Source organism: Pseudonaja textilis, chromosome 1, assembly GCF_049901715.1.
Source record: "Pseudonaja textilis isolate UNSWEBS1 chromosome 1, rPseTex1.2, whole genome shotgun sequence".
Lineage (NCBI taxonomy): Eukaryota > Metazoa > Chordata > Lepidosauria > Squamata > Elapidae > Pseudonaja > Pseudonaja textilis.
The window spans coordinates 305,705,384-305,722,426 of NC_141990.1; the positions used below are offsets into that span (position 1 = coordinate 305,705,384).

The window sequence follows — 17,043 nt, forward strand, 5'->3', positions numbered from 1 at the left end:
GCATGGATTGCGACTAAGTTATTGTTTTGCCTTCCGCCATTATGCCTTCATTAATTCAGTTTGTGTTGAATGAAACATATTGATTTGTCTGTTCATTTCAATACTCAGACATAATTTTGATGACAATCCCTCCATGTTGAAAAGTCCAAGAGTAGCTCTTGTTCTTTCTTTCTTTTTTAAAAAAATCCTCTGCATTTCCCCTCCACTGAAAGATCACATTCTCCCCTTCCCTCACCTACTGCTGACTTAGCATCTCCACCATTTAGCCCACTTAGCATCATTCTGCCTTCAAGGTTGCTACAAAATCATACCACCACCACCACCCAATCTTAAAACAAGCCTCCACAGCATCTCCTCTTAATGACAACCATAACATAACCCCAAACATGGCCCAGTTACAGAGAAAAGTCAACAGAAACTTATTTCCACCACAAAGATCCCAAATTCTTTGTTTCACATATAGAGGTTATACACAAAATGTGTATGTTTATTGTCAGATAGGCTTCATTTTATAGTCAATCTCAATGACTCCTAATACTCATCTATTTAGCTTTCTTGGCAACATTAAGAAAACAGTTTGACACTGCTTCTTTGGAGATTTCTTTTAAAAAAGTATTGATTGATCCTACTCCTCAGATTTCCTATGGTCCCTATCCCACTATTAATTAGGTCTAAGCCTGATTAACTATTAGTGGGATAAGGCTGGCTTGGAACTTGTGCTTACCCAGTGGTTTTTGATATAGTGAGATAGAGACGAACATGATATATTTTGGTCCTTTCAGCAACTAGCCCTGAAGATAATTATAATTCTGGAAGTCTTTTGATTAGGAAACATGTGCTTCCCCTTTTTTCAGTGTCTAAAAAAATAATCATGTCAGATGGGGCAAGGAGCATGGCCAGTCGATGAGAGATATCTATGGACCTCAAGTTATTAAGTCTGAGCACAATAAAAGCTGGCATGTTATAGACGCTGATGTATTGAACACAATAGAATTTTGGAATAGAGTAAAATATTAAGATTCCACACAATTACATTTTACAATTACCTTTTGTCTCTTCCTCTTCAATATGACACTTTAATCATTAATTTACCACAAATAATATTGCAACTATTTATGAATTCTAAATATTGGTTCCTTTTGAAATCAATCGTAGTCCAAATAACAACTTCAGCCATGGTGGCTCAGTGGTTAGAATGCAGTATTGCAGGCTAACTCTGCCCACTGCCAGGAGTTTGATCCTGACTGGCTCTGCATTCTACCCTTCCGAGGTCTGTAAAATAAAGATTGTTGGGTCCTGTAAAATGAGGACCAAATGTTGGGGACAATATGCTGACTCTGTAAACCGCTTAGAAAGTGCTGTAAAGAATTATGAAGAAATATATAAGTCTAAGTGCTATTGGTATTGCTACATAAAATACAATAACTAACTTAGTAAAGTAAAACATTGTAAAATCACATCAAGTTTCAAGAATTTGAAAAGAAATATTAGAAATACTTTCATGTTTGATTAATAATAAACTCTGAAAACATTTCTAGCTACATGTAATCTTATCTTATTCCCTAAATAAGATAAAAGGTTTTGTTATGGAATGAGGTATGGGGACAATATACGAAGTTATTTTATACTAGCATTTCTCATGCCAGCAAGAAGCCAGTATAAAACAACTTTGTATATTAACATCACAGCCATATTTCATACGAAATCTTTTTTTTACATCTTAATTCCTGATCACACTTTGGAAATTTTTCATGTATTCCCAGTTGCTCTCAGTATATTTGTGACATGATTTTTCAGGGATAGTCTGAGAATATACCTGATAATAAGTAGGAGAGTCAGTTTGATGTAGTGAATAAGGCATCAGATTAGAAATTAGGAGACTGTGAGTTCTAAGCCCTTTTTAGGTGCAAAGTGATCCTGGGCCAGTCATGTCTCAGCCCTAGGAAACAGGCATTGAAAAACATTTCTGAAAAACCTTGCTAAGAAAATTACAGGGACTTGTCCAAACAGTCATCAGGAGTCAAAAGTGACTCAAATGCCTGGCTACCCCCTACCCCCACTGGCATACACTCTGAGGTAATATAAATTCCTGGTCAAGGAAAAAAATTGAAGGCCAAATAAAATGTTTCAATGAATCACCTAATTTGTTTTTGGCCTTAATCCCACATGCACTTAACAATGGCACAATCATAGCTTGATAGAAATTTTCATTAGTAGTACATGCAGTATTTTCCCTCGTAAGCCAACAGTACACCACCATGGTTAAATTATGTTAAACCTGTAATGATTTTTGACCCTTTGGAGACAAAGGTAATGTTTGTGGAGATGAAGATGTGTACTGTAAGCATTGGGAGGCACAGCTAACAGGCTTGACCTTAGGTCACTAGTCAGGCTTTACTACAGCCATTTCTTTCCCAGCTCCCAGTCTCCATCATCACTTTATTTTCTAGGGTCCCATACCTGTTGGTTCCCTTCATATTTCCAACAGTTAACGTCTATCCCGGCACCCCCAAAAATAAAGAGCAGAATTGTACTATTTTAATCCAGGAGTAAGAATGCCTCATTTGTATGAACTCATTTTAGTACAGTAATACCCAAAAATGTATTTTTAAGATGCAGCATCCCTGCATTTCCTCCCTCCAGAGAAGAATGACGGCTGTTGAAATGGGTTTTGTTTGCCTATTTGCAGTTTCCCTGTATCTGCCCATTTTAATTCCTCCTCTGTCCACTTTTGGTTGCCCAGCAGCTAGTTGGTTTTAATTATTTTTCACTATCAGACCCAGCCAGTTGAACAATTATACCAGGATCTGGTTTCTTCCTTCTGCAACTAATATCTCCCCATATCCTACATTTTATTTTATTGGGGAGATGATCAAATGAGATGACTGGTTGAGGGGGGGAGTGGGGAAACAATCCAGAAGCCTGAAATAAGCCACAAAATATTTGCTGTGATAAAAAGATGAACATTCAACAACTGAAAGAAACTGTGCTTGACGGAATAGCATGGAGAGCAATTGCTTATAAAGTTGCAAACGGTTGGACATGGCTGATTTTTTTTTTTTTTGCTATAGTGCCCTAAATGATGGATGATTCTCCCACTGGCTGATGACATGCTGAAAGTGGACCAAAGCAGAACATTCCAGTCACTTATCCTATTATGACTGGCACCCTCAAATCAGGACAGCATCATTTAGCAATGCCTAGGAACAGATACAATAAAGTACAATAGAGATTGACATCAGGGTCAGTAGTTGTTATTCTGATGTTGTTAAATGCCAACTCAAGGGTAGCTGGATAGCACTTTAACTCAATGAAGGGGAGTGGCCCATAGTAAACAGTGTTTCCAGCTAAGCTCCTTAAAGGTTTGTTTTGGGAAGAGAGATTTCCCTACATTTCTGATACTTGCCAGTCATTATTGGAATCCCATATACATACAGTTTCTTAGAGTGCTTAATGTCCTTACAGACCTCATTTGCAAAAAAAAAAACAAACCCTCACCAATGTATCAACTTATCTTTGCATCACAAAATATCTTTACATTCTGCCACATTTTCCCCACACCAGATTCTCTTACACCGTACAGTTCTGTGTATTATCAATGTTCATTTTATCTGCCTTCTCACTTATAATCTCTACCCAAGCTCCATCTACTGTATCTTTTAACTTCAAAGCAAGACAGACCATATTCACACTTCCATATATAAGGAAGTGTTTTGGGTGATAAGATAAAATAATAACTCTTATTTCTCTCCTTCTAGAGTAAGTTTTGAATAGACCAAACATGAATCATCATATGAAAAATAAATATATGTGTGACCAAGATAGCAAAATAGAATTTCTTCATTTAGAGTTTGGATACGTTTAAGAATCAGAGGAGGGGCATAAATAATACAGAGAATATTCTTGTAGGCATCTCTGGCTAGATATAGCTCTTGTCTATTACAAATGAATTGCTGAGCATAGAAGTCTACTAACTACCCTCTCTCCCCTCTACTTAATATTTACCATCAAGATTGGGTCAAATCAATTTGCCATTGAAGATGAGAGAGGAGATGGTACACCTCCACTGTGTAGATGATTGGCATAATTGCTGAATTTATTTCAATATCAACGATGGCACAGTGTCCTAAATAAGATGCTATTGTAATTTAGAGGGCATCGCAAAAAAAGTATGGTTGACACAACTGTGTGTTTAAACTATAGAATCTACACTATGTATTTTATTTATATTCTGTCTTCTGTCTTTCATTTAGGAGATTGAGGCAGCATACTTCTATCTTCCTTCTCTTATTTCTTTCCCCACAATAGTTCTCTGAGATAGTAGAGAAAGAACAATTAGCCCAAAGTTATTCATCTAGTGAGTCTTTTTGGTTGAGGGTGAAGTAGAACCTAGGTGGGTTTCCACAATCCTTTTCCAATATCTTAACTACCATACCATGCTCACTCTCAATTTGTGGCCCAGGTGCCATATGCAGATAATTAAGAAGCCAAATGTAGCCCCCAAATCCCCCCAGATTAAATTGTCCATCAACAATAAACTCCAACAGTCTATCTGCTCTCTATGCCTTACCCTGTTGTCTACTTCGTAAGTAAAATGTATGTGCGTATGAGAAATTGATGGGAGGAATGTATCATTTTTAGACCTGTGGATCAAAGGAGATATCAGGGATGTAGATCTCTATATACGTGTTAAAACACATCACAGATAAAGAATTAAATTTCCTCTCTCCACATAATTTTTAAATAATTCACTCATCTATTTTGCAGCCCCTGTTATTCTATTCTAAGAATTAGATGATTCTCACTAAATATTTATATTATATCTTCAAATGATGTAAGTTTTGGTTGTTGCATTGTACTGGTATTTAATAGCAGTTTTAAAATATCTTGGCTACTTCTTTTTAGAAGGCATTTCACGCTTTATAGAAATGGCTTTACTAGAAATGCTATGTTTTACAACCTTTTCTTTTTTCATTATATAGTTATATGAATATAATTATATGGTGTTACTAGGTTTTTCATTTGAGTTAAGATCTTATATAAGAATTTGCTTTTTATTGGAAATAATTCCTATATAATACTAGAAGGTTGAAAGTCAGTAATATCTAGAATATCTAGAAGGTTTATTATAGGATACATGAAGAAATATGAAAAATACAATTTGAGACCTGTTACAATATGATATTTTCTTTGTTATGCCAATTATAATTGCTACACATGTCCCAGAAGAACATATATAAATATAGATGACATCTTTTTCTTTTCCTAGTAACAGTTTACTCCACATGTAAATTCAGTATTAACAAAACTTCAAGTTATAGATGTGTCTGATGAATATGCATGCTACTCCAAATAATGTAAAACACCTTTTTTAAAAAATGTATCTATGAAGGTATTTAAGAATATAGTATAAAAATTGTATCCAAGGAAAAAATATTCAGATATAAAGTATATGTATAAAATACATTTCTAGCATTGTTATCTCACACTTTTATCAAACTATAATTGCTGTTATGCCTGAGTACTGCTTTTAGAACAAAGAAGATAATATTAATCTAGCAGATTAATAGACAATGAGAATGAAAACAATATCCACATTTATACTGTCAAATAATAACAGAATACAACAAATAAGATTTGATTGTGTAATTTCTTCCTGAAATTTCATTTTTTCAAATCTATTCGGAATTATACTAAAGATAAATAAAAATATGTGTATTCATCAGAAGGAGGTCTTATCATCTTATCTGAAGTAATTGTGTTTTTCATTCTTTATTTCAATATTGTTTATCTTTCCAGTTCCAACTATTAAATGAAAATTGAACTGGGATGTGGGAATATAAATTTAAGAAGACATTTTTTTCTACTGCAAAGATACTATCTTTTAATTACCTCTTCCTATCAAATGATCTCGCCCATTAATTGTACAAATAACCCTTCTAAACCATTATTGTTATACTCCCTCTTATTTTAAATAACATTTATTTATATTCATTATACTTATAAAATCTGAAAACCCATAGAAAAAGAAAGGCTATTTTCTAAACATAGCTTTCAAGGCAGCAGACTGAAAATAATCCATTTTAATTGTACTTCCAAATATACAGAACAGAAAATATTTTATTTTAATTATTTTAGAAAATAGATGAGGACAAATTATGGAAATTATTACCTAATTAAGCAATGTATTGCTGTATTCTTTGTCCTCACCTCTGTCCTAACTGTATCCTAACCACACAAAATGTCTAAGCCTTCATTATAGTTTTGCTTCACTGATCTTTTCGGTCTTAGATGATTTAAGGAAACCATGTACTTGCTACATAAGGCTGCACATTGGGAAATGCTAAACTTGATGATATTTGGTTACCCAGTTCTATTACAAATTAATAAGCTAATTCTTATTAATCATCTTAATGAAAATTCAAGAATTTAAATGATGCTATTACCTCAAATTAATTTTCCCATACATTTTGTCCTTGAGATCAATTACATGTCAGGAACAACATATTCTTCTTAAACCTGATTCCAAGGAGGAATGCTGGAAAAATTCATACTGCACAAGTAAATTTCTGATTAAAAGGGAATTTCTCCAGGAAAGGAAATATATAGGAAAAATAGTATTTTAGTATAGCCCCTAGCTGTGTATCATGTCTCATGGATTTAAGCTGAGTATTGTGGAAGTCAATAGGACCAAATTGTTTTACATTCCTACACAACAGTCATGAATGGGGAGCTATTGTTTGCCTCCTGAAAAATAGAGGTCATTTGTGCTAATTAACATGTCTAAATGGATCAGAAAAACTCTTCTACAAGAGCAAGGCTTTCATTTAAAGCACATTCTTTCCTTCTTGATTTATTCCAATTTATTCCTATGCAGGCATGCATACCTTAAAGTGTTTTATCATATAGCCACATAAATTCTCACCTACATTCTACAAACCATTACAGTTAATATTCTTTCAAGAGGGCACAACCTAGCTGCAACCTATCTTCACAGAAACAAAGGATAATGATTTGGCTTCACAAGAAAGGTGAATGCCTTATACTGAAGCCATTTAAATAAAGACATACAATATAATTATTTCTAATTCTGTTGGTAGTCAGTTTTGCTGCAGGTGAATGTCATGAGGCTTTATTTGTCTAACCAATTGCAAGATTTTACTCTAAACCGAAGTAAGTTAAGTTGGAATCCCATATATGTTTTACATTTCAGTTTTTACTTTTGTTCAAAGTATACTTTGGATAAATAGTAAAAATGAAAAATGTCAAAGAAAATTATAACAGTTATAATTGTAAATGTTTTGTTTAATTGGATTTTAAAACTGTATGTTATATCATTGCCATAATTCCTTTGAATTTTCAATTAATTTAAAAAACCGTTCAGTTTTTTTAACTGCACCTTTTTACCTGCTGCTAAAATATGTTTCAGAATGGAATTCTACTATACCAAATAATTGCCTTAAAACATTATATATAAAAATAGCTGCCATTATATACTTACTTAGAATTTCATTAATTCTCAGTTTTGTATATTCATACCATGGATAGTTGATATTTAATTGTTAAAAATAGGCAGATAGCAATATATTGATATCTGTAACTCATGTCTCCCTATTGGGGAATACTCACATATGAAAATTCTTTTTAAAAATTCATCCTTAAATCAGTACAGTAGGAAGTAAATAGACATTTAACATTAATAAAACTTTATTTTGAAACTAAATGAATTGCACGCAACTAGAATGATTACTCCTGCATACATGTCAAGAGTGAAAAGCTGTGATTGTCAAGCACATTTGCCTTTGCGATTCTCAAAAAAATGACTGTAAAATAAAAATCCCAGAGGCTACAACAGGCCATTATTTCTTTGAATTGGAACTATTCCTGCAAAGTCAAACTTTCTGATTCCATGTTGACAACTATATCATAAAAACTAAGGTTCAACACCAACAAAACGGACATCTATATTCTGAGCATGATAGAAGGGAGCCTAATCTATCTCCTCACTTCCTGTTTCTGTAAAACCAGCTAAGATCTTTGAGACAGGATTTCAAATAAGAAGGCTTTTTTGAAGACCTTTGGCGAATAATAACAACAATAATAATTCAAACAACAAATCTGCCTATCCTAGGCCCTGGAGAAGGACAGAACAGGTGGTCAAAAATGCAAAATCCAGTCCAAAACATCTGACTGGCTGACTGACTGACTGACTGACAGTGCACCATAACGATAATAATATAACAAGAGTGAAAAATATTCCTCTGACCTCTAATTAAGATTTAGGAGCATGGTCTTTCTTCCAGATAAATATGCTTAGGGTTACAACTGGGTTCCAAACATGTGTATTCTGGAGCAGGGCTCACAGAAACGGATCATATTTGCAAATCAAGTAGTTTTGGCTGGTCTCACTCTGGGTCTCCATCACAGGAGAGACTAGCCTAAAATGAGGCTGGAAAACGCTTAGATTCGGTGGGTTTAACGAGCAGCGCCAAGCAGTCCATCAAGTAGGGACACAATAAGATTTATTTCTCAGGGTATGGCATGTTCCTTTCGCACGGCTGACCCAAGTTTAAAATGTCGTGTGAATCGGCCAGCCGCACCGCACAGAAAAGCCTGAGGAGAGCTGAGCTACCCGCCCTTCCCCGTTCGCCTTCCTCCTGCGTCCCGGGTCTCAACTACTCACTGACCTGTTCTTGGCGGCGGCGGCCCGGTCCCTTTGGCGCCGGTTTTTGAACCAGTTGCCCACTTGCGTGGGGGTGAGTCCCGTGGCCTGGGCCAGCTCGCGCTTTTTGCTGGGGTTGGGGTAAGGGTCCTGAAGGTACCATTCGCGGAGCAGGTGCCGGGTGCGTTCCTTGAAGCAGTGCGTCTTCTGCTCGCCGTCCCAGATGGTGCGGGGCAACGGGAACTTCTTGCGCACGCGGTACTTGTCGACGGGGCCCAGCGGCCGGCCGCGGAGCTTCTCGGCCTCCTGGTAGTGCGCCTCGAGCCAGAGCGCCTGGAGCTTGGCGTGCGACTCCTTGGGGAACTTGTGGCTTTCCAGAATGTGGTAGAGCTCGCGGTAGTTGCCGCCGTGGAAGGCCACGATGGCGCGCGCGCGGAGGACCGACTCGTTCCGGTTGAGCGCCTCGCACGCCGCCGGCGCCACCGGCAGCGACCATAGGAAGCGCCCCAGGCGCTCCACGTCGCCGCTCTCCTCCAGGGTCTCGCACACCCCGGCCACTTGCTGCGGACTGAAGTTGAGGATCGGCAGCTGAAACATGGAGACGGCCGGGTGGGGCCGGGCGGGCTCCTGGGCTGAGTGCCTCTTCTCCTCCGCGTCTCAGGCTAGTCGAGAGCTTCGGCCCTTCAATCCCGGGCTCCGGAACTTCTTGTCCCCTTGATCTCGAGCTGCGGCGGAGCTGAGCCGATTCTTCGCTCTTCTTCTCCTGGGTGGGCACAGAGAGGCAAGAAGGCGGCGGTGTGGCTCTCCAGCTTGAGGAATCAAATGCCGCTCTCGCCTTGCTTTCTAATTTTAATTTTTCATTCTGTCCTTTCTTTCCCGCCGCACTTCAGACGGCCGCTTGGAGAACCTTTTTAACAGCAGCCGCTGCAGCGCCGCCGCCGTCGCACGAGTGCTGCGCTGGGAAGCAGAATGGCCCGCGCTCCGGCTGTGGCCTGAAGTTTGGGAGGGAGGGAGGAAGAGAATGTGTGTGAGGAGGAGGAGGAGAAGGGAAAGAAGCGAAGGAGGAGGGAGGGAGGATGGGGGAAGCCCCCAGATGCCCCCAACCAACGACCCCCCCTCCGCACATTCTTTGCCGTCGTAGCCTTTTCTGCTTATTTGCTGCTATCGGCCTCGCCAGATTGGCTGCCCCTCCGTTTCCATGGAAAGGGCGCCTGCCCATCACTGTCAACCTTCTGCCAATCAACGCCTGTGAAGCAAGCCAACGCGGGAGCACCGGCCGAGCTGCGAGAGAAAAGGATGGTCTTTCGTTCGTTCCTTCCTCCAGCTTCTCCCAGCAGTCGAGAGCGCTCAACTGGGGGGGAGATCGCCCGGTGCGAAGTCCAACCGAAGGACGAGGAGAGTAGGATCGGCAGGCTGAACAAAATGTGCGGGGCGTTGGCATGCGGATAGGAAGAAATAGTCCGGAAAGGGGAGGTGAGGGCCAGAACGGGGTTCGCCGCGGTTTCTACTACAGATCCCGGAGGAGAAGAGGTGAGAACAAGAGAGGAAGAGGCTGCCCAGCCAGTTAACTTGCCCGCTACAAGGGTGTAACAGGAGACCTCCAGCCCAGTAGCATTCTCCAGGGTACCCGGCGGGGAAAACGTACTTTTTCCATAATCTACCATTTTATACTTGCACCTGGCAGTGGCAGGATCTGAATTTGAAAATCCTGCATGCCAAAGCGAGGGCTGTGTAACTGTGCCCAGATCTGTTTCCAAACGTAGTGGGCATACAAACACACATCCTGGAAGTCCGGGCAATGAAACTCTCTTCATTCTCAGCTTTCCTCTCGGTCTGGAATCCCATTCATAACGAACTGGGGAGTAAATGGCATTGATTCTAATGCCTGGTTCTAAATGAACAGGCGTGGAATGAATTGCAAACCTGTGGCGGATCGCTGGAATATTAGACAGTCGTTTTGCCCCCTGATACTGGATGGTAATAAATGAACACACACACATACACAAACACCTGCGTTTAGCCTACAGCAGATTTTTTTAAAAAAAAATCAACGTTATGGGAAGCATCAATGTAACGGTTGCAACCCAATCTAATTCTTGCTGAAGCAAAGTTAGTCCTAAAATTCAATGAATGCATTGTCTTCATATTATTGAACATGACTTACAAGTCAAGCAAAGGTCTACTGGATATATATGAACATATTAAACTTGGTTTGTTTAGGTTTTTGAGGTGAAAGCATGATATATAAACCCAGTCATCTAGTTACCTTATACTTCGATTTGAAGTGGGAACACAGAAAACGGCTAATTCGGTATCCGGGTTAACTGCATTGTGTAAATGTGGGTTGTGTAAAATTCTGATTGACGAAGCTAACAACATTTTTGTAAGTTACGGTGTTTCAACCTTCGGACACCTTTGCCTGGATGACTGAGAGTCCTCAAGGACACTTTGAGATTTACTTCCAAGGATGCGGAAGATAGAAATCGTCCAAGAGATTGAAAGCCGTTTACCGACTAGTTGGGTGGGTTTCTGACTGGATTCATAAAAATCTATTTTTAAAATTGCGAAAGAATATTTGGAAGCCATCGGTTCTTTCTCTCCATCGGGCATCTAGGATCCTGCTAGCGGATCTTCCCTCCCCATTCATTTGCTTCCTTAATTTGCACCCTACCGCCAACCCCACCATTTCAGATCTCATCTTTGCGCTCTAGCAGCCTCGAATAAACACTCAGAAAAATCCGGGAAAGAAGTGAGAAGTCATTTGTAGGTCAGGACAAGCGATTTCCACAGAATCTTTTACAGTATTGAGCGGTTCTTAGTGATAAAGATTAATTCCGCTCTCTATTATTAGGTACCAGTCCCTTGCTTGAAACAACAAAACATTTCCTATAATGCTCAGGGAAGTTGTTTCTAAAAAGAAAAATAATTATCATTTCGTATTCGGTGTTTTCGTTCTCTAGAGGGATGCGAGCTGCAACTTTAGGAGAAGAAAGAAGACGATACAGGGAAATTGTTCAAGGTGTCCGATTTATTCCAGAACAAACCCCTCCCCAAGGCTAGTACTCTCTAGTTTGGTGGTGGGTTAACGGAGTTGGCCGCCAGCAACCGTGGGATTTGTATTTCAGCACATCAGAGCGTCCTTAGGTTGCGGGAAGGCTCTTCTGAAAGGCAAATCCAGGACACCTCTTTTCCTGCCCAGAACATTAAAGAACAGTGTTCAAAAAACTGCGTTCCTTTCGCAGTGCAAAAAAAGCCTCCACCTTGAGAGGCGAGCAGCGATCTCTATCCTGAGAGAAATCTGAGGCTAGAGGGAGGTTCTTCCGTCTTTTTCTTCTGTATTCTTCAGCACACGGCGACTTTTTTCTCGGAAGATCTGGCAAATCAGGCGGCGGATAAATAGCGCAGATAGCTTGGAGGTGTCGGGTCAGATTACTGCACGCCTGGCTGTGCGCCGACGTTCATTCTGACGGATAAGCCTGATATTATTTTCACAGATCTACCCCGTTCACTTGAGGGGGAAAAAACCCTCTGAGCCATTGTCATCGTTTATGCGAGGCTTGCAACTAGCGGGATGGCAAGCTTTTCAGTATCGCTCATTTTCATAAACGCCGTCAGGAGAGCTAGAGCAAAAGTCAAGAACGAAAGGGTGCATATTGGGAGATTAACCCATACTTCGGGAAAGTCTTCTTGGAGGCAAACGCGCCAGACCCACGCTAGCAGTTCACTGATCCGATTCGTTTAAAACAGATGTATTTGGATTTAAAATAAACAGAGGTGTCAGTCCTGGTCATGTTTATTGATTCTGTGGTAAATCTCAAACTGCGGACAAGAATACTTATTCCCAGGTTCTGATTTCATGGAGTTGCAGCCTTAAAATGATTTATAAAGCTTTTTTTTAAAACAATAAACTCATGGAATATGTGGAATATTCAAAGCTGCATCTACAAGAAATAAGAAATGAAATATTTTAATGGCTTTTTGCCATCTCCCACAAATATTCATAGAATTGCAATTCTTGGGGTTAATTTAATTTGCAGATAACTAATTCATGTTGTGTTTTATTTGGAATGGATTGGATATTGGTGATTTTCCGGAAGAATTAAAAATGGGGAGATGAAAAATATGTAGAAGTCGTATCAATACAATTTCTTTATTTATTTACTCTCATCTTTGGGACTGGATCCATTAAACTAGCTAAACTTACTTAATATACATTTATCCAGGGAGAGACTGCACATAATAGAGAGAGAAAACCAATAAACTGAACTTTGAAGAAAGCCCCCTGTGGGCAGTTTGTGTTTAACTTTAGACTATATCACTTCAATCATGTTAGTCTGTTGTAGCAGAAACAAAATCTTAGTACATCTTATTCATAAAATTTTGGCATAAGCTTTGGTGGACTGTGATTTGTTTCATCAAACGTACTGAATGTTCTCTATTAAAAGATGTAATCTATCTCTGAACACCCAGGAACAGATTAAGAAGAAACAAAACATTTGGAGGTATAGACAATTGTAAATAGAAAACAATAGCAAAGTTATCATTGCATAGACTAAGTCAAGTGATCATATAAAACCTTAATCATATTTATGGTATTTCAGCCTAAGGATGCAGGTGTGTACATACTTATCTAGGAATATACTCTTTCTAACCAACTACACATGAGTAGGCATGTGCACAACTACAGTATAAGGATTTCAGTATATTACTTTATATGAAATAATAAACTCATTCTTAAATATCTCCTGTTAAAATAAATGGATCTTACCTTGAGCCAGGAATCTCTAATCCTATTTATTTCTATGATGTGGGGGAAATGACTGATTAATTTTTGGGAACTGGCTGTTTAGTGCCCCTATTTTTTCAATCACTATAAAAGCAACCAAAGAGGCAGTGGATTGACTGAAAGACTTTCAGTTCCTGTTCAAAATATTGCAGTTTAACTACCTAGTATTTCTTTTCAGGGCACATTTATTCACATTTGCTCTCATTTTATATTTTAGCGTCTTTCCAGAGCAAATCTCATTCTCTACTAGCACTGATGATGTTACCTAATTTGGTAATGAAATATCTGCAAGAAATCAACCAAGCTCAAGGAGTATCAAGGACCCCATCCTTACCTAGGTTAAATAGACCCTAGTGGTTGCATTAAGTATTTGCATACTACAATATACTAAATTTGCCTATTTCAGTATAACATACCAAATTTAACTGATAGTATGGTGTGAAGGCACCCCTCATATCTGATGACTGCATGGACATACCTCTCCCTCAAACATGAGTGTGTGTGTGTGTGTGTGTGTGTGTGTGCAATCTTTAAATCAGTTTCTGCATTGGCAGCCATTTTTTCTTTAACTGTTTCCACAATTTGGAAGATCTTTTTCTTATACATTTGTTAAATGAAGCAGAGAAATGATCCATAGGATCTTCTGAAGACATTTATTGGGATGTTTGGTAAATGCAAGTTTGTACCTGTTGTATTACCCTTCAACACAATGCCTTGCTAATATGTTTCAGTCAGCAATTCATGAATGGCCTCATTTTCTATGAATGCCTTACAAAGAAGTAATACAAACAAGTAGGCATTGCCAGAACAAAAAACAAGACTGGTTCTATCTAGTTGTATTTGCCATCAGTATAGGATAGGTCATGGTGGGAAGGACTAACAAAAATTAGGTGACATTGTATTTCAAAGAAATGATGGGGTTAAAGAGACTGCATTGCATGAATATGAGTTTGTTAACACGTCCCTGTGTGAGAGGCAGCTGCCAGCAAACTGGAAAGGGTGGTGGTGTGTGCTCCATTCTAGGAGGCCAACTTTGGATCCTGAAATCCTAGATAACTCATGGCTGCTCTTCAACCTTTCCTTTTCTGAATGGCTGTCGAAGCAGTGGTAATGGATCAACTGTGTTGCACCCTAGAAGAAACTTTGAAAGACTCAAACTACATTTACTAGTAATAGATAAATGGATATGATGTGATTTTGAATCACATGTGAGGCTGCTATTGTGATATAACTCAAATCTGAAATAGAAAAGATGTTCTATAGGAATGTCTGGGCTAAACAAAGATTTATTCTTTAAATTACTTTAGTAATACATACTTATGCTTAGCAATATATATATATAATATTACAACTGAAACATGTATCTGCTAAACAGTTTGGTTTATATTTTACAGTCTCTCGGATACTTGTAATTTTAACTTCAAAAAAAAAAGATGCTGTCCTTGAATGGAAGTCAGTTTATAAAAAAAGTGAAATATGTTTAGTATTACCTATATATTTGAGCTGATCTGTGAAAATATCTGGAATATCCAATTTTGGAGGGTCAGTGAGCCCAGGTATTAAAAATATGAAATATGTTTTAAAAATAAAACTAATTCAACAGACAATATCATTTGGATCCAAAGAATGTTTAAACTTTTTGTATTGGCAATGAAAACATTATTTAACTGACATCATTTGGTTTTACTCTGTTATACTGTGATTTTGGTCTCAATATATACTGTATGTTAATATGATTTTGAAAAGACATTAAATATCTCAATGTCATGTTGAATTGTATTTTTACGTATGGAATTTTTCATATTGTGAAGAGTTTTAGCTTTGCTGTATTGAGCTTAGAGTACTGCTAAGATGATAGTTTTGTGTAACTGGAAAGTCACTCTTCAGATTTTAAGAATGGTATTAAAGTAATGGTTTAATAATCCGCCTATTCTTGGTATTTCTTTTCTTCAATAAAACAATAATTGTTATTTTTATTTTACAAAATCTTCTTGATTAATTAACTTTCCTTATCCTTTCTTTGGTATGTGAAACTCTATCAATATACAGATACAATTTTTAACAGTCTCTCCTGGTAACCAGAAGGAATTTTCTAGGTTTGTTTTAAGAAATATAATCTTGAAAAACACCAAAAAGATTGGGTTTAGCTTACCCTTGAGTATATGCACTGTTGTAGTACATGTTTAAAAAATACACGCATCCCTTACATACTCAACAGATAAGCCCATTCACAGATAAACTGACCCTCAGAATTTTAATCAAAATAACACGAAACACAGATGATCCATGGACTATTACCTATGGACAAACCAATTATAAAAAATAAAAAAAATGTTTTTTGAAGGTCGACTTATCCACAGGTACTACAGTATCTTGGTTAAAAATTGGAGGTTGAGTTTATCTATGAATGGGCTTATATGTGAGTATATATGGTAAATGTAAGAATATATGTTATTATTTGTTTGTATATTTTGATAACTATTATTTAATTAGTGCAATCAATATTTATCAATTCAAAGCAATTTATGATTGGCCAATTAGTTGATTTTCTTTGTTAATAACATTTACAACATTGCTATTATCATAAACAGCTCCACAATTATTTTGCTGTATATTATTTGTAATTCATATGTGACTTTGGAAGGTAATTATCTGTCTTTCTGCTTGACTGATTCTGCTTGACTCTGTGCTATTGTCAGGGTAACAGCAACACATACACACACACACACACACACACACACACACACAAACACAAACTTTATTTTTATGCTGCTTATTTACAAAGGCTCTGGGAATATAACAATAAAAAACCAAACAAAAAGAATTCTCTCATAATATAAAATAAACCAAATAATAATTATTTAAAAAGTAAAACATTATTTTAGAAAGAGACCAATTAATCAAATATCAATTAAAGGAATACATGCTATCTTTCAGAAAATAATAGTTTATCACTTGGACATGTACTGAAATAATATTAATTAGCAATCTAATTTTAGATACAATGTCTGAGTAAATATGGATTATAGTTTCTGAAATGTCTGTGTTTGTTCCAATTTAATTGCATAAGCAATCTGAGATGGCCTGAAATAGCAAAATAAATATGAACCAACAAAAGAGCATGTAACAACTTGGGTTCTCTTATAATTATGTACAACTTTTACTATAAAAATTAATGAAGTATAAATGCAATAACAACAGTCCTGCATAACAATGAAGGATTCATGTATGATAAACAGCATGCTTTTTCAGATTTGTTCTATTAGTTTATATGATACACTATCTTAAGACAATAAAACATATTGAGCTGGCTTTGTTAGGTTTACATTCCAATTATATAAAATTACAAATAGGTCCTGCTAACAGAATGCAGCACTGTGATACAAGCCAAATACACTTGTAATGCTTTTCAAACTTACCTTGAGCTATCTTATCCTTCATTTAGTTTCCTTTTTCCCAGTCCAACAATCAAACAGTCTATTGTATTTCATTTGGTTCTTTATAAAAATTATTCATTTATTGAGGTTTATATGCTGCTCCAATCCAACAGGATTCTGAGCAGCTTTCCCTCCCTTTACAGTAAAAGTGTTAAAAT

General features: G+C 37.4%; 2 protein-coding genes across 6 annotated transcripts in view; one reads left to right on the forward strand and one right to left on the reverse strand.

Moving 5' to 3' along the window:
- SIX6 (SIX homeobox 6) overlaps nt 1-9,746 on the reverse strand; it is a 32,015-nt gene extending 22,269 nt beyond the window's left edge. For all 5 annotated transcript variants that reach the window (XR_015741197.1, XR_015741198.1, XR_015741196.1 and 2 more), the window contains exon 1: nt 8,688-9,746. Coding sequence is in view for 1 of the 5 variants with exons in the window: in XM_026698421.2 (XP_026554206.1) it covers nt 8,688-9,259 (572 nt within the window). In the remaining 4 variants the exon portion in view is untranslated. The remainder of the gene's footprint in view (nt 1-8,687) is intronic.
- Nucleotides 9,747-9,877: 131 nt separating this feature from the next.
- Nucleotides 9,878-17,043, forward strand: part of C1H14orf39 (chromosome 1 C14orf39 homolog) — a 37,074-nt gene continuing 29,908 nt past the window's right edge. Inside the window, exon 1 of the mRNA XM_087932869.1 lies at nt 9,878-10,192. The gene's annotated coding sequence lies outside the window, so the exon portion shown is untranslated. The remainder of the gene's footprint in view (nt 10,193-17,043) is intronic.